Below are 20,346 nucleotides of genomic sequence, written 5' to 3'. Positions count from 1 at the left end.
TCGATCCGCAGCTCGAATCGACTAAAACGTTGGAAAAGTTGGACCAAAGTATAGCTCATCTCTACCAACACCAGCTGCTGGCCGAGGCAAAAGCGAGGGCCGCCGTGAAATGGTACAAATGCCCATGGTTTTGGGAACCAATTGTTCCACCTTTTCGGACACCATTCATCAGCCGGAGGGAAACCCTCAGGGACAGTGGAATATGCCTCTGGATTTATATCTGATTTTTTAGACAGTTAGAATTGATAATGCCTGTTCCTTTGAGTACGCCGATAGGATCGTTCCCAAGTGGTCCTCCACCTCGGGGCAGTGAAGTATCCTTCAGGCTTGGAGTCATCATGCTCAAAAGTATGATTTATGATGGAAACCTTATCTTCAGGTATCCTTCAGGCAAGCGCGAGTGTTGAGCGGAACTGGAGGATAGAGGCGAAGTGTTTCGTTGATGATGTTGGACAGTATTCTCATATCCTTCAGAGTCTTGTATCCGGGTTCACTGTTGAGACCGATTTGGGCGTCGATTTCCCGACGCATATCCCTGACGACATCCGGGTGCTGTGCCAACTCGTAGAGTATCCAGGTGAATGCCATGGCTGTATTATCACGGCCGGCGAACAAGGCGGTAAGTAGTTCGTCGCGCAGGAAGCGACGATTGGTGGAAACCTCGGCGGACGCGCCAAGTAAGTTGAAGCCGGAATCTTTCTTGTGAGGCGTTTCTCCAGCTTCTTCCGCTTTGATTTCGTTGACGGTTTCCATGATGATAGGGTCCATGAAGGATTCAATGTAGTCCAGATCTGCCTGATACCGGCTTCTCAGCACGAGAAACTTGAAAGGGTTCGATCTCTCCTTCTGTATCTTCCAGTGTCGGAGTCGCTCGAAGCTCTCTGCAAATCTGTTCAAAGGTCTCTTCAGTGTATCTAGATCTACGCCGAGCGTGAAGTCGGCCGACACATCCAAAGTAAACCTAAGAAACAAGTCTTTTATTTCCGCTGTCTGACCTTCCGTGTCCAGTAGTGGAAGAAGATTTTGCACATGGCGTTCGACGCACTCCAGGTCACTGATGCGCTCCCGATTAAACACTGGCTGAAGTCGTGACGGGCTCAAAACATTCAAATGAGTAAAGCGTTCATCAAGGTTTCAAATACTGAGTGGAATTGAGGTCTGATTTAATGTCCTTATTGACAGACAAAAGTTAAAAGAAGAGTCGTGCCAAACATTAACTACAGAGAGGGAGCTCATTCATGCGAGGCAAGTCAAGCCGGGGCGGTGCGGTGTGCTGTCCTATGACAGTTGGGATGGGCTCCCATTGGATGTTCCGGTCACACTCGGTCTTACTTGTTGGCTGGGAAAACTGCCCTGCCGGCCTTCTTACTTGCCTCAAGGGCAGTCGAGAGCGCAAATTGCGTCGAAACTCCGTCGATGCGGCGAACGCTGTTGATGTTCTTGACTAGAGTGATCTGGTAGCAGGTCGCAGAGCCTTGACGGGAGGAGGTGGTGGCTGATGCGAGGAAATACTTCCAGATCTGGGCATCTGGTCAGTTGCAGCTGCTACGACGGAAAACATTCAACTGACCTTGAACCATCTCAGTCCGTACTTGGCCGTGACGTCGGTAACAAAGTTGACAATGATGTATCTAAATAGCTCCCATGTGAAACGGAAAGACGCCCAATCATGACGGTACTCAAGCACTTCGAGGACGTCGCCATTGAAGTCTGCGTCACCGTCGAAATATTTGCGCATGAACGTTTCCATCGGAACCTTGTTCCGTCCTCGGTACTTGACCTGATCTTCTTCCTTATGAAAAGTCAAGTAGTGTTCCACAGGAAGACCTGGGCACTTGACTCTCTCGTTCGTGCACGGGGCTGTGGCAGAGGTGATGGCACAGAAGGTGATCAGAATCGGAAGAGTGGTGATGACGGCGAAGAACACAGTGGTCTTGAACCTGCCACCCAACTTCCATACCGTGCATGTCGGGACAAGAATCAAGAGGGAAATCAAGAGCCCGTTCGAGAAGGTCTCGTTACCAGGGCCATCGGCGGGCAGTGGAGGGTTATTGATCGCGGGAGACTTGAATACATGAGCATCTGAACAGGAAGGGATACCATGACGGACATTGTACTGACTGTTGTGATTTTGACGCCGCAGTCATGATCAATCTTGAGTGTTGCGGGCACAGCCTTGGGCGTGGCCTTGAATGGGAAGTCTGGTCCTATTTCATCCATGATGGGATTGTGCTCGGAACCCATGCCGAAGATGGAATTCTTTAGATTGTAGCTAGGAAGCAAAGAACAGGAGGATATGAGCTTGAAAGAAGTTGAAAGAAGGGAAGAAAAGATCTCGAATTCAATATCTCTCGCCAGAGAAAAAGGATAACCGACAAATGTGCGTGTGCATGAGCGCTGCCCAGCTAGGACCTTATGTTAGGGCAAGGTCAGGAAGAAAGAAGGAAAGGTCCCGTGTGACCATCGAAGTCATGGTGCTTGAAAAGTGTAATTCAAGATGGAAATCTTGTTATCAGGGGTGGTGCGTGAGCGTAATATTAACCCTATGTGTCCTTTGTGTAGGCTTACACTATTGTATATCTGTGCAACCATCAAAGTACGGGCCTCAGAGACATGAACGGGGACCAGGGGCCATACCGTTTGCCTGCAGGGAAGATACGGTGGTGTTTGTGGCGCTTGGCATTCAACATCTGATGTTGAGCATGTACGTATCACGAAAGGCGGTCTATCCCTGAATCCCAGCCGTGTCTCGGCGGTTGGTTGACTGTTATGGACACCCAGCTAACTGGCTTTCCGAGTGAACGACGAAAATCACGCTCTTGACTCACAAGTCTAACAGCTGTTAGGAGCTACCATAACACCTTGATAAAGAAGACCACTTATGTATTCCTTTAATTAGAGATTCCCATGCTAGGGGGGACAGAATAAAAGTTACGTGAGTATCCACTTTCACCATAGTAAGAAGGATCTTCATGTAACTTGTTTTCTGTCTCCCCGAGGCCATGTTGATGGCGTATGGTTGGTTCAGGCTGTGTGACACATGTGCCAAGCATTGGACAAGCTCGCTTGATCCCGATTTAAGTCGTGAAGAATGGACCGATCCAGAGGCATGCCAATCAACTTTCTAAACTTTCGTGGCGTCTAGCAACTCAATCAGCATATCCTCACAGGATCGGATTTTAATGGATGCTATTCATCTCCATGGTCGGTCCTGGAAACAAATCGCCGGGCAGTACTTTCCGAACAGATCGACTCTGGAAATTGCCAACAGGTAAGTAACTAGTTGCAAATCAGACCGGGCACTAACCAGGGCTGCGGCCGTGAGATAGATACAGCCCGAATATGAGGAAACTGGAGCAATCTCATTCATTTGGTTTCAATATCCCCGAGGCTCTTGATAACAGCAGCACAATAGACGAAGTTGGCCATACCTAAACTTAAGGAAACGCATTCTCGCCTTCGTTGAGTGCGAGTTGCGCAGCCGAAGTAGAGTCAAATGGCTCGACGCGGGACTCCATCCACTTCCCAACGTATCTCAGTCCATCAGACATTTCTATTTCGGCCTCAATGAACTGGGATACCGACTTCATCCCGTCTGACATTGGCCTTGGAAATCTTGACTTTGACTCCTTCGATCCTTTAGATCATTCGCAAAGCCTTATTTACGACAAGTCTACAGTTGAGAAAGATAGTCCTTCCAGTGTGGCATAAACCATTTCAGCTTCGTCCAAACCTGAATCAGAGCGTGCTGAGTGTCAAAGATAAGAGGTAGGGCTCAACAAGCAATCTAATTCTCACATAATACAAGAACTGCCCAACAGCTTATTTCTTCTTACTTCAGCACACCCTATCATGGTATTAAAGCACAACGAAATATCGAGATATATGAGTCAGTTCATATTTCTGTTGGGCGCATCCATTACATGTAACTTTCCTAAGTATAGACCAAGTCATTACAAGAATTCCAGGATAATTCCCATGTGACAACATGGAAATTCTTCTTGACAAGCAGGTCCACAATTATCAGTTATTAGACACACCAAGCACAAGGAATTTCAACTGCTTCAAGAAGTCACCGAATCTGTTAGCTGCATGAAGGGTGCCCCTTGTCTTGTAAAAAGCCTCACAGCGAATCATGCAACAAGACCCAAGCGACAACATGTGATGCCAAGAGCGCTACACCCACTGTTTACGAAGCGAAATGAGCTGTGCCTCTTGGTGAATCGAGCATCTGTTAGAGATCGAGTCTTCCATATGAATGGTCCTTACCCGCCGTAGTAAGTAAAAAGGTTCCATTGAGACCTTCATACTTGCGTCGCAACCACACTCTCCCATCGATTAATAGACGGGTTATCGTTGATACGTTTAAACTCCAAGATGCCTACCGCAACAGAATTCTTTGGCATTACTGCCCATAATCTCGGTCCTCTAACAACTACTTACACTGCTCCAACATCTTGCGCAACCAGTGTGAAAAATCCTGTCTTCGTCAACGCAACTACACCCCACCATTTCCTGGCCTCGGCCGGTTGTAATTGGGCTTCCTATGGCGATTGCATTCCCAGTGGTAAAGAGTGGGAATCAGGAGAGCAGCAGACATCTACTTTCTTCCAATACACTTCAGTATATTTTTCGCCGGGTATTTATTGTCCTGCAGGATGGAAGACTGCCGGTCTATTGGCGCATGCTAAGGATGGAAAGTTCAGCGCCTCTGGTGCACTGACGACACCAGTATCGACATTTGATGGATACCCACAAGGAAACGTTTACCACACTGACTTTTGGAAAAACTTGCTGGATGAATCTGAGACTCTTGCATCCTGCTGCCCAAGGTATGATCAACATAAATAGTCTCAAGTCCTGAATGGCCACTAACTAACAGTCACAGCGGTTATGAGGCTAATGAGCACGGTGGATGCGTTTCGATACTTGGCCCTGTTACCTCTTACACATACTCAGAGTATTGTATGATAAAAGGTGGTAGAGCCAAGTTGACATTCATCTCATCCGTAGACGGCTTGACATATCAAGATGGTGTAGTATCGCTGATGGAGCCTACTGAGCCTCTTGAGGGAACCACGGTCACAGTGGGGTTGGGAGAGGCTGTAGGAGAGACAGGAAATGATTTCAGTGATATAGCTGTCGCGACTTGGGTTCCGGTAGTACCTTTGGTCTATAAGAAGTCAGATATGGATGAGGCCAAGGGAGAAAGTGACGAGAGCGGATCCGGGACTGGAATAGCTACTGCCGAAGGGGGAGGTGAAAACGCCGCTTCTACTATTCCAAGACAGGGGTTGGTCGTTGTGCTTGGATTACTGTCGGGGATTCTGGCGGGGACAAGCATATTCTTTTCTTGATAAGAACTCTTGCTATTAATATCGACAGAGATGATATATTAAGTATGTATACACTTTGACAATGAGTTGCCAACTGTTAAACTGTCGATCAAGTGAAATCTCCACTTTCTCCACTTCACACACGAGCAGGACGTCAGTGAAGATGTCGCTCTCAGACCTTTTACTTCGTATTATTGGAAATTACCCACATTTGTCTATCTTAGTTTCAGGGGCTATATGAGAGATCTTCTAAGCTAGAATGCTTAGTCGGCTTGGCATTTCGTATTACAATGCTCGTGCTATAGTCGTTCGTAGCTAGGTGTTTTTTAAGGACATAGATAACAAGACCATGTTGAATGAATCAACAGGTATTTAAAAAACCATATCCTCCACAAGGGTAGCCTAACTGCACATATATCTCCCAACTTATACACTCACTGAATTGCCTCCGCAGTTATCACGTTGTTGTCATCGGCAAAAGGCAAACAATTCTCGAGTACCCTCATTTATCTCAACATTGCCACTAAGAACGTCTCCCGACCATGCATTTCGCTCAACTTCTTCCATTGTTCACTGGCCTCGCTGTTGCGACTACCCTGCCGCGCCAGGCATCTTCTGGATGCACCAAACCGGCCAAGCGCGTCGAGTTCCGAACTCTAGATGCCGCTTTACGTAAAGAATACACTGACGCCGTTATCTGCCTCACTGAGAAGCCTTCCAGTATCGGCTTGAAAACGTCTTTGTACGATGACTTCACCTACGTACACACACACCTCAATAACGACAGTACGTATCGTACCTCGCGTCTCACAGACGCCATTAGTAAAGAGGCCCCTAGCTGATGCTTTTACAGTTCACTACGTTGCGCAGTTCCTACCATGGCACAGATACTTCACTTATCTGTACCACAAGCAGCTCCAGGCTTGTGGCTACACTGGCCCAATGGTGTAAGTACCACCGTTCCCGTCATTTATTACATCCAGATGAACACCAAGCTAATGCTAGAACAAGGTACTGGGATTGGACTCTTGATGTCAAAGACGTAGCTGGCTCAGACTTCTGGGACCCCGTGAGTGGCGTCGGCGGTAACGGTGGCGACAAGATTGAAAAGACCAGTGACGGACGTGAGTGGAAGTGTCTGGTGGACGGACCCTTCAAGGACATCCGTCCAGCTTACAGCAGAGGTATAGCTGCTGAGCACTGCTTGTCACGCGACTTTTTTGATGGTCAGAATCGCCCTGGTACTATGCGCGCCAGCGGCTATACACCCGAGGTCATCGCCGAGATGAACAAGCTTCCAGACTTTGAGTCCTTCGAGTTCAGGTTGGAGAATGTTCCCCATGGCTCCATCCACAGTGCTGTCGGTGGTCAGATGGGAGACCTAGGCCCCTCGTCCTCGCCCAATGGTAATGTTAACCTATTCTATTTCCTGGTCTCTTGTGCATCTGTACTACAACAAAGATCATTACTAATACAATTGATTTCGCCACGAAACAGATCCCATCTTCTTCATGCACCACGGCCAGGTCGATCGCCTGTGGGCTCTTTGGCAGCAGCAGGACCCTGAGGCCCGGCTCAAAGACTACGCTGGCATCCGAGAGCGTCTGATGACACCTGGCGGTAATGCTACAGCTGATGATAACTCGACACAGGCCGAGATTCCCAACCCCCGCGCCACTCTGACCGACATGATGCCCTTCATGGGTCTAGCTGGCGCTGAGGATCTCACTGTCTCTGACGTTATGGATACCACTAACGAGAAATTGTGCTATACCTACTAGTATTGGACTGAATCATTGTTTTATTCTTAGACACTATTGGTGGATAAAGTAAATAGAGTTAAGGTTAATTAATCCTTGATCTTCCTGGGAACGGTCTTGTTGATGGAAGACTTTCTTGCAATACCAACCATCCACAATGTCCGCAAAAGCAACCATGCAGTAGGGACCCAAACATTGACCATAACGTATACGTTCATGCGAGATCCAGGAAGTGCTGCCCCTATACCTGTCACAGCTAATGTCGCAGATGCATGAAAAACATCAAATGCCATAAAAGCGAACAAAACTGCCTTTATGACTTGCTCTGCATCGTGGACGTCTCGCAATTTATACCGAGCCACATATAGTAGCAGTGGCTCAATGACACCACTAAAGGCAAGAGCCGACATGAATGCATACCAGAGACCGCGGAGCTGAGGAGTGTTCCATGCCGACGCCGCATCGCATAATCCATGCAGAGGAGACGGTGACCAGAAAGGTCCAGCGCTGTCGGCTGGGGCGAGGGAGTGGAAGTGATCAATCGGCGATGCTGGGATCAAAGGGAGAGTAGCAAAGATAACACTTGGCTACAGAAAAGTTAGTTGGATGCTCATAACGATCAGGGTTTACCGACTGTGTACCTCGAAAATCATAAAGGCGAACTGATAGTGCCACGGAAGGATTTCGGAAATTTGTGTCATGATGCGATTCTTTCCAGCTATCGGTTACAAATTGATTGAGTAAGAGGTACGTTCAAAGTGGAAAGGTGGTTGAGATTTACTGTAGTTGAGTTATTTACACTCCGAATGGCGGTAAACAGTAAATTAATTAAACTTTACCTAAAAATAGACGCAAAAACTGTAGCTCGTCACGTGGTATTGTTGTAGTAGAAAACCGGCCAATGCCTACAGCAGGGTAGCCGTACCACCTTTCAAACCTCTTGGTGTAACCAAGCATGCAACTATACAAGCTCTATCTATAGTCTCGCAAAATAACTTCCTTTTTTCAGTGACCCAAAAACTCCCGGTACATTAAGTTCCATTCATATGTACATCCTCTTAACACCAAGGGAACATGGATTGTGACAGCTCAAAGAAATACGTTCATCCGTTATGGAATCTTGAAGCAGAAGAGTGTAATCTCCAAGTAAACACTTGCACAAATATCTAGGCGACCATGTCTATAAGTTAGTCTAACCGTTGACTCTCCTTTACACATCACTGACAATTTCGACATTGTAAAATCCCTGTTGTTGTCGTAACACAAAACCAAGTCGACAATACAAAAGATAATTGGAAACACGCAATGACTAAACGGCTGAGTTCATAGGTGTCCGAGAGACTTGGGCTTCTTCATAAGATTGTTTCCTCTTCTGCTTGTCCGTATTATCTCTATGGTCAATGCCTTCTTCGTTATCTGGATCTCCGTGGTCGACATCATGGTATGGGTGTTGGTATTGTTGACGAAGACGAAGGTGTTTTAGTTGATATGGTCCTTATTGAGGCCTGTGATACAGATGCTGATGCAGACCCGAATGATATTGATGATTGTGATGTTGATGATGCCGTAGTAGTCGAATTTAAACTGAAGTTTATACAGATGCTCAACAACGACAAACGAGGTTAAAAATACATACAAGACGTATATCAGAAGATAGACAGGTTCATCTTGAATAAGCATATATCTAATGACTATCGGTTATCAAACATGTAGAAAACACTGTACTGTATGCGTATTCCAGATGTCTACCTCAGGCGACTGTTCTTTTCTTTAGAATACAGTTGAGACCATGCTGTTGCACAAACCAACGGTTCTTGACTTCCCAATCAGCATCCGGATCTGCCAGCACAATATGATAGCGTCTCAACAACTGCGGCACTACTTTATGAAGCTCCATAAGACTTATGTGCTTGCCCAGGCATGTACGTGACCCAGCCCCAAAGGTGAAAAAGCTGGCTTCCATCTTGGAAAGTAACTCGGCATCTGAAGTCAACCAGCGTTCTGGCTTGAAGGCTTCTGGATCCTCGTAAACCTTGGGATCGTGTTGAACAACCCAAGGGTTTATTCCAACAATCGTGCCGCCGGGAAAGAAATGTCCACATATCTCAGCTCCTTGGGGTGGGACGTGCCGCTCCATTAGAAGGCCGATCGAAGGATGCAGGCGCATAGCCTCTTTGATCGCTGCTTTGGTATAAATCAAGTGCGAAGTAGATTCTTTGTAGGAGATGAGATCGCTGAGGTTTCCATTCTTATCAGCGGCATCGATCTCCTGAACAACATTTGTCATCTTGTCAGGGTTCTTAATGAGGAAATAGATGACTGCACGTAGGGCGATTGCGGTGGTATCTGAACCCGCGAACACATTGGCCGAAAGATGCACGATAGCATCTCTGGTGCTCATCTTGAGAGGATCTTTGTTTTTCACCGCAGCCCATTTGGACAGAAGATCCTTCCCTCCTTCATCAGGAAGCTCCAGTTCGCCGTCTCGTTTCATCGATGTACGGGAGTTGATAGCCTTGAGAGTGAAAGTCAAGACCGCATTCCAGTTCTCCATAGAGGGTAACAAGATTGGAAACAGAGGGTTGCCCAATAGGACGTTGTGCATCTCAGGGATTTGTCCGCAGATAGATGAATACGCAATGATACCCTCAATTGTCTTGATCATGCCATCAACATCCCCGCCTGTGGCCAAGAAGCCGAGCTTTTGCGCGAAGTTGACCTCACCAACCACGTCGAACGCGTAATACTGAAGCCACATACCGAGGTCAATACGTTTGCCATCAGCAGCCCATTGATCAAGACGGGATATGAAAAGTTCAGTACAAGAGTCGATAGCATCCTCGGATTCCAGTAGGTTTGTGAGGCTGAACGCTCCTGCGACCTTTTTCTTCTGGTCTCGATGATAGACTGGGTCTCGAGTAGAAAACAGGTTCATTTGTGGTTTCTTCTGCCAAGAGATACTTTGAATGGGGTAGAATGCTGTCTAAAGGGTAGACTGTCAGTACTTATCAGAAAGCTACAGGGCTAAGAATTCACCCACCTTTGTGAATGCGCCAGCCAATCCATAAATAGTCTTGATAGCTTGTGGATCACCAACCGAGACAACATTTGGCGCAATTCTTACGAGTGGACCATGTTGTTGGTGTAGCCTGATCGCCGTATGATGAGATTGACCCTTGTAAACGTCGTAAAGACGCCATAGCTTCGTCCATTTTGCAACGGGTGGCCCAGGGATATTTGCGAGACCTGAACGAAATCGGCCATGTACATAGCTTAAAATGATAAGACCGAAAAAGAATGTGACCAAGTGGTATTTGAACTGTAGAAAAGCCGACGCTGCGGCTGCAACGTATTGATGAGACATCGGCACAGAGCTTCCTATTCAATTGGAATAAATACAATAGTATGAAGTTGAAGGAAATGAACATGAAGATAAGAGAACGCGTTCATTGCCACAAGTAAAATGATATAAATACAAAAAGCACCATTGGCTCTGATCTACAATGCCTTGGCGCCTAAATGCAGCGTACTGCATCTGCTGCATAATGTTAAAGAGGTACTTACTGACAGGGATACGGCTAAATCAGAGTGGTTTTAACTTTTTGTCACATTATCTGATGTATTTATGATTTGCAAATATTCCTACTGCCTGAAGAGCCTCCCTATCAATTTAAACAGAAAGATACAGTGAATAGCCCCTGGCAAGTAGGACTGGTATTACGTTAACAGATAAACTATGAAATGATTGTCAATCATATCATGAGGTGCATAATGGGAGCGGGGTATGTAGTATTCTAAGAACGTGCCCAGATCATAACATTGGGGGCCATGGCGACTATCTTGCAAATGGAGGTTGGATCAGCCCGAATTATCCGGATTTATAAATTTCCACTATTAACAATGTCTTTCCAATAGACCGTCTGACCGTTCAAACTTTCTGGTATCCCTGTCTCCACCAATACTGAAAATGCCGTCGCTGGTTCCTCTGGTTTCAGTAGTTTCCCTTTGTCCTTGAGAGTTTCAAGGAACTTGAGTAGGCTCTTGGATATATGATCTATCATTGTCAGTCTTACTGGAATGTTGTAGCCTTTGCAAATAGATTACCTTCTTGGCGCATCTGCGTCTACATTTGTGTATCCACAGCCCTAGGTGCTATTACCACACATTTGATCCTGCTATCCTCGAGAGGGATGCATCCACAGAGAAAGTTGAGGGTGGCCTTTGTTAAGGCATATGGAGTCCATGACTCACACGGCTTTTAACTCATTCTTGTTGAAGTTACCATAACATTGCCGCTAGTTTTTTGAAGATACGGCCAAGCAACTTGCAGCTAATTTAATGGAATTAAATCAACATGGCTTTGGGAAAATGGTGGTAAAGAATGGGCTTACCATGTGAACAATAGCAAAGAAGTTGATATCATAGGCCCGCTTCCAGTTTACCAAGCTCAATCTTGAAAACGGACCCAGTGTTTTGAATGTTGCTGCATTGAGAATCAATGAAGTGAGCCTCTTTCCTTGACGAATTACTGTTTCCACTGCCTCAACATTGGTGCTCTCTTGAGATACATCTCCCTTGACAAGATGCAATTTGTCCAGGTAGCTTGCCTTCAGTGCCCGAAGCTTCTCAGTATCAAGATCAACCGCCACAACGTGGCTAACGCTAGATGATACCGAGTGTTGTCTGGGCAATTGAACATAATCATTTTACCACCTCCTGGGGTATGTTCAAGAGACACTCGCTTGGATCCACCAGGGGCAGTAGCCTTCTCAAACTCTGCCTGTGAGGCACCAACAAAAGCAGGGCCAAGGAATCGCTGCTTTCCGTCTTTACTCTTGAAAGCGACGTAGACAAAAGGATCCATACCATAACCCTGATACTAAAGAATGTCCGTAGTCGACTCTCTTGCATGGAACCAAAGTCATGGGCAAACCTTTCGAATGTTTCGAGGTCTTCATGTTCAAAGCAGACGTGAGTGATACGAGCTAGTTGAACCTCGGTAGGGTCGTTGGTGATTGTGGGGATGCAATATTCAACACCAAAGACATAGTTAGAGATCGAAGGGTTAGGCTTGACTTTGATGGGTGATCCGACTTATTTATCCTTATTTATCCTACGTTTTGTTAATACGCCTTTTCCTTCCATACAGCATAACTTTGCACCTGTCTATTTGTATGGCTCGTAATGCATATGTAATTATCGGCTCATCCACACGACCCACTTACACTCCTTGTTCGTCAACGGAACGAACTCATGTCAATCTCGGAGGAACCTCAAGTTTTCATGACTACCCTGGAAGTTCAATAAGTGTCGCGACGTTTCTGTGTTGTCTACACTAAGGCCTTTGCCAAAATAGCCAACTGCACCAAATAAATCGCTAGATTTACCATTTATACACTTATTGTTGAGTTAAAAATGCATAGACTTGATGCTTATATTACAAAACAACAAAATCTAATTAAAATACACGGGCCCCCCCAAACCAAGTCTCCTTCACCTCAGCCTTGAGCAATGTCTTAGGGTCCCAGTCCATATGAACAACAATAAAGTCCGCCAATTTCCCTGATGCCAAGCTCCCAACACGATCTTCAGCAAAAACACTTCGAGCTGCACCTTCTGTACCCGCAACGATAGTCTCACACAAACCTAACCTAAAATGCTCATGTACTACCTTGGGGTTTTCTGGATTCATCGAAGACTGCCGGTTGATAGCTACATGGAAATTATGCATAGGTGACCACGGTGACGTGGGACTATCTGTACCGATCGCCATCAAGGCACCCGCATCGGCGAACTCTCGATACGCAAACGCTCTTTCATATCGCTCTTCTCCGAGAAGTTCAGGCCATGTTGTCAACGCTGTGGGGTCTGCGTGGATAGGTTGGATGGATGCTGTCAACCCAAGCTTTCCAAGTCTCTTGGCGTCTTCTGGAGAAACGAGTTCCAAATGCTCGATTCTGTGCCTTCGGCCCGGTGTAGCATATTTCTCAATAGCGTCAATGGCCATTCTGACCGCACCGTCTCCGATTGCATGCAAGGCAACTTGTAGACCGCCAGCATCTGCTTCCCTGACAACAGGTTCGAGGAATTCAGGCTCCCAAATAGGCGGCGGGCTTCCAGCTGTAGCATATGGCTCAGAGAGGTAAGCAGTGCATGCGTCAATGATTCCATCAGTAATGACCTTGATTCCAACAATTCGAAGATCAGGACTTGTTGTCGAGTTGTAGTTTTTGCTTTGCTCGATAGCTCGCTGAACTTGCTTTGAGTTTTCATCGTGGTTGGCGGTTGGTTTGATGAGCCAATGAGCTGCAATTCGTAATGACAGGTTTGGTTCTGTTGTTTTGAGTGTCACGAGTGCATCCCACGCTTCTTCGTCCATGGCCATTTCGACTGCGCCAGTATAGCCTGCAGCATTGTACTCCTTTACAGCGGCGCGTATCGCCTCTATTCGTTCGTGTTTCGGCGACGACTTTGCTTGGAATGGCCAAACTGCAAGATCGGTTAGCCATTGGGTTCAAAATGGTTGTGGTTGGAGTTGCACTCACTGATAGACATCATGGCTCCTTCATCCAAAAGGCCTGATGGTTTCCCATCCGCATCACGATAGATCTTGCCACCAGCAGGATCTGGGATATCATCAACCTCAAGTTCTTTCAGCGCCGCAGTATTACACCAGCAAGAATGTAAAGAACCAGCATCAATAAAGATAGGTCGCGGATCAAGATCATCCAACATGGCAGCTGTAACCCCATCCGGCGTCATGTGATGTCTCCATCCTTTGCAAAGAATAGTTGGTGTATCTGGGTTCTCAGCAGCGTATTTTCGAATACATGATCGGATATCATCAAGTGATGTGCACCGCGATAGGTCAAGCTTTCGAAGCGACTGACCGAGCAAGAGCAGATGCATATGACCGTCAATGAAGCCGGGAAGAACGACACGCTGATCAAGGTCGCGAATCTGAACATCTGGGCTTAGAGTCTGGGAGACATCATGACGAGATCCGATCTCGACGATTTTGTTGTCCTGGATGAGCATGCAGTCTGAGAAGTGGGCGTTGCCACTGAGGCCTGCCTCTGTCTTGGACAGGATCCGGCCATTGACGAATAATGTTTTGGCCATTGTCAAATAGCCAGTGATGAGGTCTCAAAGAAAATTAAAAGATTAACAAACGATATGTTGTTGGGGGTTTGAGGGTCGTATCTCTAAGGTCAACTTTTATCGTAGTCGTCTGATCAACTACCCCAATTGCATTTCCGAGCTTCCTTCCCAGTGTGCAATCCTCATAGCTCCATAATAAAGTCGCCGGCTCAGCCGTTTATCCAATTAGCATTGTCACTGAGACAACGCACTGACTCGGCTGTAACCCCAGCGTTTCCCCATTTCCGACTGTGTCTTATCTTGATGCGGAATTAAGTCTCAGATCATTAGTAACAGATTCTTCAAAATAGAGGTAGTGGATATCACTGCAATACCCCAGACATCAGGCAGTTGTTAGAAGATGAAGATACCGTATTCTTATCAAGTTCACCCATTTCAGTGAGCAAGCCTTACCTGGACTGTTGGGTTTGTAATGCACCGAGTCTATACCAGACAGAATCAACTGTTATATTCAATTATAAACTCTCGAAACTTCTTCAAGCTGCGCCCTACAGCAACAAGCACCGAAAAACTATCCCGCCCTTCATAACACAACTCGCTTAGCACTGGGTCGGAAATCAATGGCCTAAGGGCCCACGCACGGTTGTTCAATAACCCACTCAAACTGGGAAACGGTCAACCAGACCAGCCGTCATGCCTGATAATTCTCAGAGTCTAATAACGGACGATGATCGGAAAACCCTCATCCTGTGGAGCTTACGCACGTTCATACTCTTCCCCACGGGGTTATCGGTCAAAAGGATTGAATACGAGGGGGCCTTATTGGGAATATAATAGACATCGTACTCCCAGACCAGGCCATTCATCTCTTCAATCTTGTCTATACACCAAGTCAGTTCTCATATATTCCCAACCTCTGTCTTCGTTCACAATGAGCCATCCAAAAACTACAAATGGCTCCGAAATCATCGTCGAGGGCGAAAAGCAAGACGAAATCCAACGTCAAGCATCCTTCGGCGAAGCCACAGCCCAAATGTTTCAAACGGACCTCGAGAAAGAAAAAACCATTCAAGGCACTGCTCATTTCCACCGCCTAGGCTGGAAGCGCCTCACTGTTATCCTCATCGTGCAGGCTATTGCCCTTGGTAGTCTAAGTCTCCCCGGAGCTTTTGCTACCCTTGGAATGGTCGCTGGTGTTCTATTATGCATTGGGATTGGCCTTATCGCCATGTATGCTAGTTACATGGTTGGTCTTGTCAAGCTTAAATATCCCGATATTGATCATTATGTCGACGCTGGTCGGCTTTTGATGGGAGGCTTTGGCGATAAGCTGTTCGCTGTTGTCTTTTTGGGTCTCTTGATACTAGCTACTGGCTCCCACTGCTTAACCGGCACAATTGCGCTGGTCAAGATCACAGGCAGCAGCATATGTAAGCTCAGCTTCGGAGTTATCTCTGCCGTCATCCTGATGATCTTGGCAATCCCTCCTTCGTTTACAGAGATTGCGATCCTCGGTTATATCGACTTTATCTCTATCATCCTTGCCATCGGTATCGTTATGATCGCGACCGGTATTCAGAGATCCGACGCCCCAGGTGGCCTCTCTTCGTCAACTTGGTCAGCGTGGCCCCAAGAAGATCTGAGCTTCACGCAAGCTCTTACTGCAGTGTCCAACATCGTCTTCTCATATGCATTTGCTGCTGCCCAGTTTTCCTTCATGTCCGAAATGCATACGCCCGCCGATTTCACCAAATCCATCGTCACTTTAGGTCTGACCGAAATCGTCTTATATACAATTACAGGATCAGTCATCTATGCGTTCGTAGGTCAGGAAGTTCAGTCACCAGCCTTGTTATCCGCAAGCCCGCTAGTGTCGAAAGTCGCGTTTGGCATCGCCTTGCCAGTCATCTATATCTCAGGATCGATCAATGCCACGGTTGCTTGCAGATTCATTCACGGTCGACTTTATCAGAACACCATTACTAGGTTTATCAATACTCGCAAAGGTTGGGTCACTTGGTTGGCCGTCGTCGCCTTTGTTATCTTCCTCTCATGGGTTATCGCCGAGGCAATCCCATTTTTCTCCGAGCTTCTGGGAATCTGTGCCGCGCTATTTATTTCGGGGTTTTCATTCTGGATCCCTCCCATCATGTGGTTCTTCCTTCTTAAGGAAGGAAATTGGTATGATAAGCGCAATGTCAAGCGTGCGGCTTGTAACTGCATTGTATTTATCGTGGGTTTCTTTGTGTTTATTGCTGGCACATATGCCAGTATCGACCAGATCGTGAGTAGCCTATGACTCTGGCTTCAATTATACGCTAACATGATCGTAGATTGCAAAATTCAATGGTGGTAGTGTTGGTAGACCTTTCTCCTGCAATGTGGCTTGAGCCTCGGTCATTCAAACGGTCTTGGATAAGTGGATTGCTTGGGCCCATTCTATACGGCTACCTACACCTTATTTTAGTCAATAAATAAATTTTCTTGTTCACTTTCCAGGCCATGCTCTCCAGTCTTTCAGGCCTAAACTTCAGCACCTAAACCTCTGGAGCTACTAGCAGCCCGATGATCGGAGCCCCTGGTTTCTCACACCAAACTCATTTATGCGCCATGAATGCTATCAGTATTCAGATAATAAAGATAGATTAGTACTTGCAGAATGTCAGCATCTGTCGTGAAAAGTTCAGCCGTTACCTGTTGTCACTGTCTCAATGATATAACACCAGACTTAGCGCAACAGTCCAGCTGAAAGGCCCTGAATTGGTTTAGTCGATCCACTGAAAACCCCATTTAAAACACTCTCGATCCACTTCTTTGCACTTCGCTTGAATTCCCATCTTGCATGCCCAATTCCGAACTTGTCAAAATCCACAACAACAACAGATCATGCCCCGAGGACGCAGGGGCTGTTGGACATGTCGCATTCGTCACAGAAGATGTGACGAGTCATCCCCTGAATGCAAAGAATGCAGTACTCGAAGTATTACCTGCCATGGATATGACATTGATCCGCCACAATGGATGAGCAATGATAAGTTGATGCAAGAAGAGCTTCAGCGTATCAAAGGTGCAGTTAAGGAGAATTTCCGACGTGTCAAAACTATCCAGAATCGCCAACTTGCTCGATTGACGGCTGAAGAAGCACAAGCATCGCGTGCTAAACCAAGTTCTCAATCGCCAGGTGACCAAGTCCACAATCCAACTCCAGTCGGCTCTTCAACTACAAATACCATATTTAAGGAGGCGCAGTACTTGGTACATTACCTCGACTACATCTTTCCGATTCAATATGCCTTTTATGTCGATGCACCGCATCAAGGTGGCAGAGGTTGGCTCTTCTTCCTTCTCGAGCGAAGTACGGAATCTTTGTCCTGCGTAGCACTTGGCTTCTGACTTGTTAATAGACGCACCGCTTCGCAACGCAGCACTTACTCTTTCTGCCTTCCATCAACATACCTTATCACCATATCATACTGAAAGCCAAGAGGACGAACTATTGAAATACCATACCAAAGCACTTCAAGAACTTCGACATGTTGTCCGCCATCGAGACGTTGGCGCTTCTGCCGACAACATCGAGGAATGGCTCAAATTTCTCGCTGGCGGTATGTTCTTGATCTCTTTCGAGGTAATATTGAGGGTTATGCGTACTCGACTGTACTCTAACTTGATATAGGTTTTTCAAGGCGGCACAAACCACTGGCAAGCCCACTTCAACGCTCTTGTATCTGTTATTCAGAACCTTACCTCCTCCGATTTCGACTTCGACGCGTCCGACCCTTCGAGTTCCGACTTTGACTTTCAACGAGGGATGAATACTGCGCAAAAGTTCCTTCTGTCGAATCTCGTCTGGATTGACATACTTGCGCCACTGGCTACAGGAACTGCACCGAAACTGCCATACCATGACTGGCTCAACGCTGGTAAGATTGACATGTCAAGAGTCATGGGCTGCTCAAACTGCATTATGATCGCAATTGGTGACATGATGGCTTTGAGCTCAGAAGCTAGCACACTGGATAGCGATGCTTTAGGAATCACCATCAGGGGGTTAGAAAAACGTATAGTGGGTGGAATAGACGCTGCTTTAGATGGTGCATCATCAGTCTGTACCTCTCTCCTCCGAATGAATGTTTACTAACCGGTCCCAACAGTTGACTCCAACCAACCGCTCCGTAACCCACCTTTTTGCAACTGCAGCTCTCGTCCAGCTTTATACTATTGCCTCTGAAAATGGCATCACATCACCAGATCCTCACACCGCAGTATCCCAAGTCATCGAAGCATTAAACCACTTACCTCCACACATTTCTTTACGAGCAACGCCGTGGCCTTTATGCGTTGCGGGTTCCATGGCACTTCCCCCTAACGAGCAGTACTTCGATGACTTGTTCAAGAAGCTCATGGATAACGCTGAGGCGGGCTTCACGAATTGTGGTACAGTATATAGTATTATGAAGAATGCTTGGAAGCAAAGAAGGCGGGACCCAAATAAACTTTGGAGCGCAAGACAATCGATGGAGGATATGTGTATTTATGCTCTCCTGATCTAAGCCCTTCAGATACGCGAGCTTGTCAATTCTAATGAAATCATATATAAGAAGTCCCCACATGACTCAACAATGTCTGCAAAGTCACACCCAAGGATCTTTGGTCTCGAAAGAAGATCGCTGTCCAACACTTTGCAGTCTATGGGGATTCAACGCTATAGCTTCAACCTTGACTCTAACCTCACCCGGACCAGGCGGTGACATAGGGCACCGGCCAACCAATGCTTCTCCAGGACCGGTGTGGCGAAGAGCAAGGCAATCGAACATCACTTTCATTGGCTATAGCGAAACAAATTGTATCAGGTAAACAAAGCATGCAATTTGTTCCGATGCAAGCGTCAAAGTGGAATATCGAATATTGTAGTACTGTGAAAGATAAGACAACGTTGAAGTCCTAGCACAAATGTCCACCCGGAACCCGACTCCCTTATTATTCATACCTCTGTGTGGAACAGAACGCCGGGAAATAATGGTGCCACCTGTGTATGTATGTAGATAGTTTAATTTACCCATACTTGGGTTTTGTTTATGGTACAAATTACCTTCACAACACTCAAAATTCCGCGTGGTAGGACAACGAGCGCAAAGACGGCAATGCTTGGTTTTATATATGAATAGCGACAATGCCAGCATAGAATCGCCATTAAATGATAAAGCTATGTAGAAATCAGTCAAAACTCAGCTACAATTATTGATACATCCAATACACTAGCCTCTACTCTTTGCCATCACTGCATTTTCAAAATGCCGTTCGCTATCAAGCCCCAGACCGCTCCTAGTATTCTGAAACTCCTCCCTGGCAGTCTTCCTAAAGCCTATATACCCCCCAACACTGACGTTGTGTCTATTGCAACCAAGATTCTCCAGTCCTTTCCCCAGCTAGAGAAACACCATTTTGCCGCTGATGTTCTCTGGCGTGACACTTCCTGTGTATCGCGATCATGTATTTGTAGCGTAGTGACATTTGAAGCTCAGGTGAGAAGTGGTTAGATTGATAGTACAATTTGCTAAATCAATACAGTTTTTAGTCTTGAAAGATCATGCCTCATAGTACCCAGAGAGGTAATGACTCTGAGACTAATTCTGCTTCGAATCGACAAAAGCCTAAAGTCAACATGATAATCTATTCAAGACCTTCGTCATATCGTAATTTGTGTCCTGTGGTGAAGACCAGCACTATTACCATACTGGATATCTCATTCCTCCTGTTCAACTGCGGTTTGGTCCTTTTCGCCTCTTATTTTATTAGACAAGATCACGATCTTACTCTCTTCCTCAAGATTCCTTATATCGCAGAAAGTAATTGTCGCGAGCACACCCTAGCATCATTTCTTGGTAGTTTCGGACGGTAAGATCAGAAGCAGACACGGTAGTTCATCCAGAGTCCGCTGGACTGCTACTATCCTGACCATTTGGGTTGTTGGTGTCGACGCCGGGTTTCTTTGGCAGGTCCCACCATGGATAATTATCGGTCCCCATAATCGACATTCCGCAAGTACATGGCAAACAGCAGCAGATACCCGTCCAGATGCCAGCTCGTTTCACTTTGACATGGGCTGGGAAGAGGTGTCAGTGGCCAGATGGCAGTGAAATGCGGAA

The 20,346-nt window shown here is 46.4% G+C and overlaps 8 protein-coding genes across 8 annotated transcripts; 5 read left to right on the top strand and 3 right to left on the bottom strand.

Annotated features, from left to right (window-relative positions):
* Positions 1–375: 375 nt before the first annotated feature.
* On the bottom strand, positions 376–2,220 carry FGSG_08005 (uncharacterized protein; the record flags this gene model as incomplete). The annotated part of the gene is made up of 4 exons (XM_011322526.1): positions 376–1,096; positions 1,333–1,520; positions 1,571–2,065; positions 2,122–2,220. 4 exons carry the CDS (start codon positions 2,218–2,220, stop codon positions 376–378), a joined length of 1,503 nt encoding a protein of 500 aa, XP_011320828.1.
* Positions 2,221–3,201: 981 nt separating this feature from the next.
* On the top strand, positions 3,202–3,711 carry FGSG_13460 (uncharacterized protein; the record flags this gene model as incomplete). The annotated part of the gene is made up of 2 exons (XM_011322525.1): positions 3,202–3,271; positions 3,443–3,711. The coding sequence occupies 2 exons, from the start codon at positions 3,202–3,204 to the stop codon at positions 3,709–3,711; spliced, it is 339 nt and encodes a 112-aa protein (XP_011320827.1).
* Positions 3,712–4,377: 666 nt separating this feature from the next.
* FGSG_08006 (uncharacterized protein) lies at positions 4,378–5,357 on the top strand (the record flags this gene model as incomplete). The annotated part of the gene is made up of 2 exons (XM_011322524.1): positions 4,378–4,832; positions 4,889–5,357. 2 exons carry the CDS (start codon positions 4,378–4,380, stop codon positions 5,355–5,357), a joined length of 924 nt encoding a protein of 307 aa, XP_011320826.1.
* Positions 5,358–5,878: 521 nt separating this feature from the next.
* Positions 5,879–7,117, top strand: FGSG_08007 (uncharacterized protein; the record flags this gene model as incomplete). Its single annotated transcript, XM_011322523.1, has 5 exons — positions 5,879–6,122; positions 6,190–6,283; positions 6,348–6,460; positions 6,527–6,742; positions 6,834–7,117. 5 exons carry the CDS (start codon positions 5,879–5,881, stop codon positions 7,115–7,117), a joined length of 951 nt encoding a protein of 316 aa, XP_011320825.1.
* Positions 7,118–8,846: 1,729 nt separating this feature from the next.
* FGSG_13459 (uncharacterized protein) lies at positions 8,847–10,926 on the bottom strand (the record flags this gene model as incomplete). Its single annotated transcript, XM_011322522.1, has 5 exons — positions 8,847–10,079; positions 10,137–10,474; positions 10,661–10,674; positions 10,818–10,830; positions 10,899–10,926. The coding sequence occupies 5 exons, from the start codon at positions 10,924–10,926 to the stop codon at positions 8,847–8,849; spliced, it is 1,626 nt and encodes a 541-aa protein (XP_011320824.1).
* Positions 10,927–12,554: 1,628 nt separating this feature from the next.
* FGSG_13458 (uncharacterized protein) lies at positions 12,555–14,218 on the bottom strand (the record flags this gene model as incomplete). Its single annotated transcript, XM_011322521.1, has 2 exons — positions 12,555–13,585; positions 13,642–14,218. 2 exons carry the CDS (start codon positions 14,216–14,218, stop codon positions 12,555–12,557), a joined length of 1,608 nt encoding a protein of 535 aa, XP_011320823.1.
* Positions 14,219–15,128: 910 nt separating this feature from the next.
* Positions 15,129–16,587, top strand: FGSG_08009 (N amino acid transport system protein; the record flags this gene model as incomplete). The annotated part of the gene is made up of 2 exons (XM_011322520.1): positions 15,129–16,481; positions 16,531–16,587. The coding sequence occupies 2 exons, from the start codon at positions 15,129–15,131 to the stop codon at positions 16,585–16,587; spliced, it is 1,410 nt and encodes a 469-aa protein (XP_011320822.1).
* Positions 16,588–17,083: 496 nt separating this feature from the next.
* Positions 17,084–18,655, top strand: FGSG_08010 (uncharacterized protein; the record flags this gene model as incomplete). The annotated part of the gene is made up of 5 exons (XM_011322519.1): positions 17,084–17,552; positions 17,602–17,825; positions 17,874–18,263; positions 18,352–18,544; positions 18,648–18,655. 5 exons carry the CDS (start codon positions 17,084–17,086, stop codon positions 18,653–18,655), a joined length of 1,284 nt encoding a protein of 427 aa, XP_011320821.1.
* Positions 18,656–20,346: the final 1,691 nt, after the last annotated feature.

The sequence above is a fragment of the Fusarium graminearum genome, chromosome 2, assembly GCF_000240135.3.
Source record: "Fusarium graminearum PH-1 chromosome 2, whole genome shotgun sequence".
Lineage (NCBI taxonomy): Eukaryota > Fungi > Ascomycota > Sordariomycetes > Hypocreales > Nectriaceae > Fusarium > Fusarium graminearum.
The sequence above is the reverse complement of the archived record's forward strand: the minus strand, read 5'-3'. Positions and strand labels throughout refer to the sequence as shown.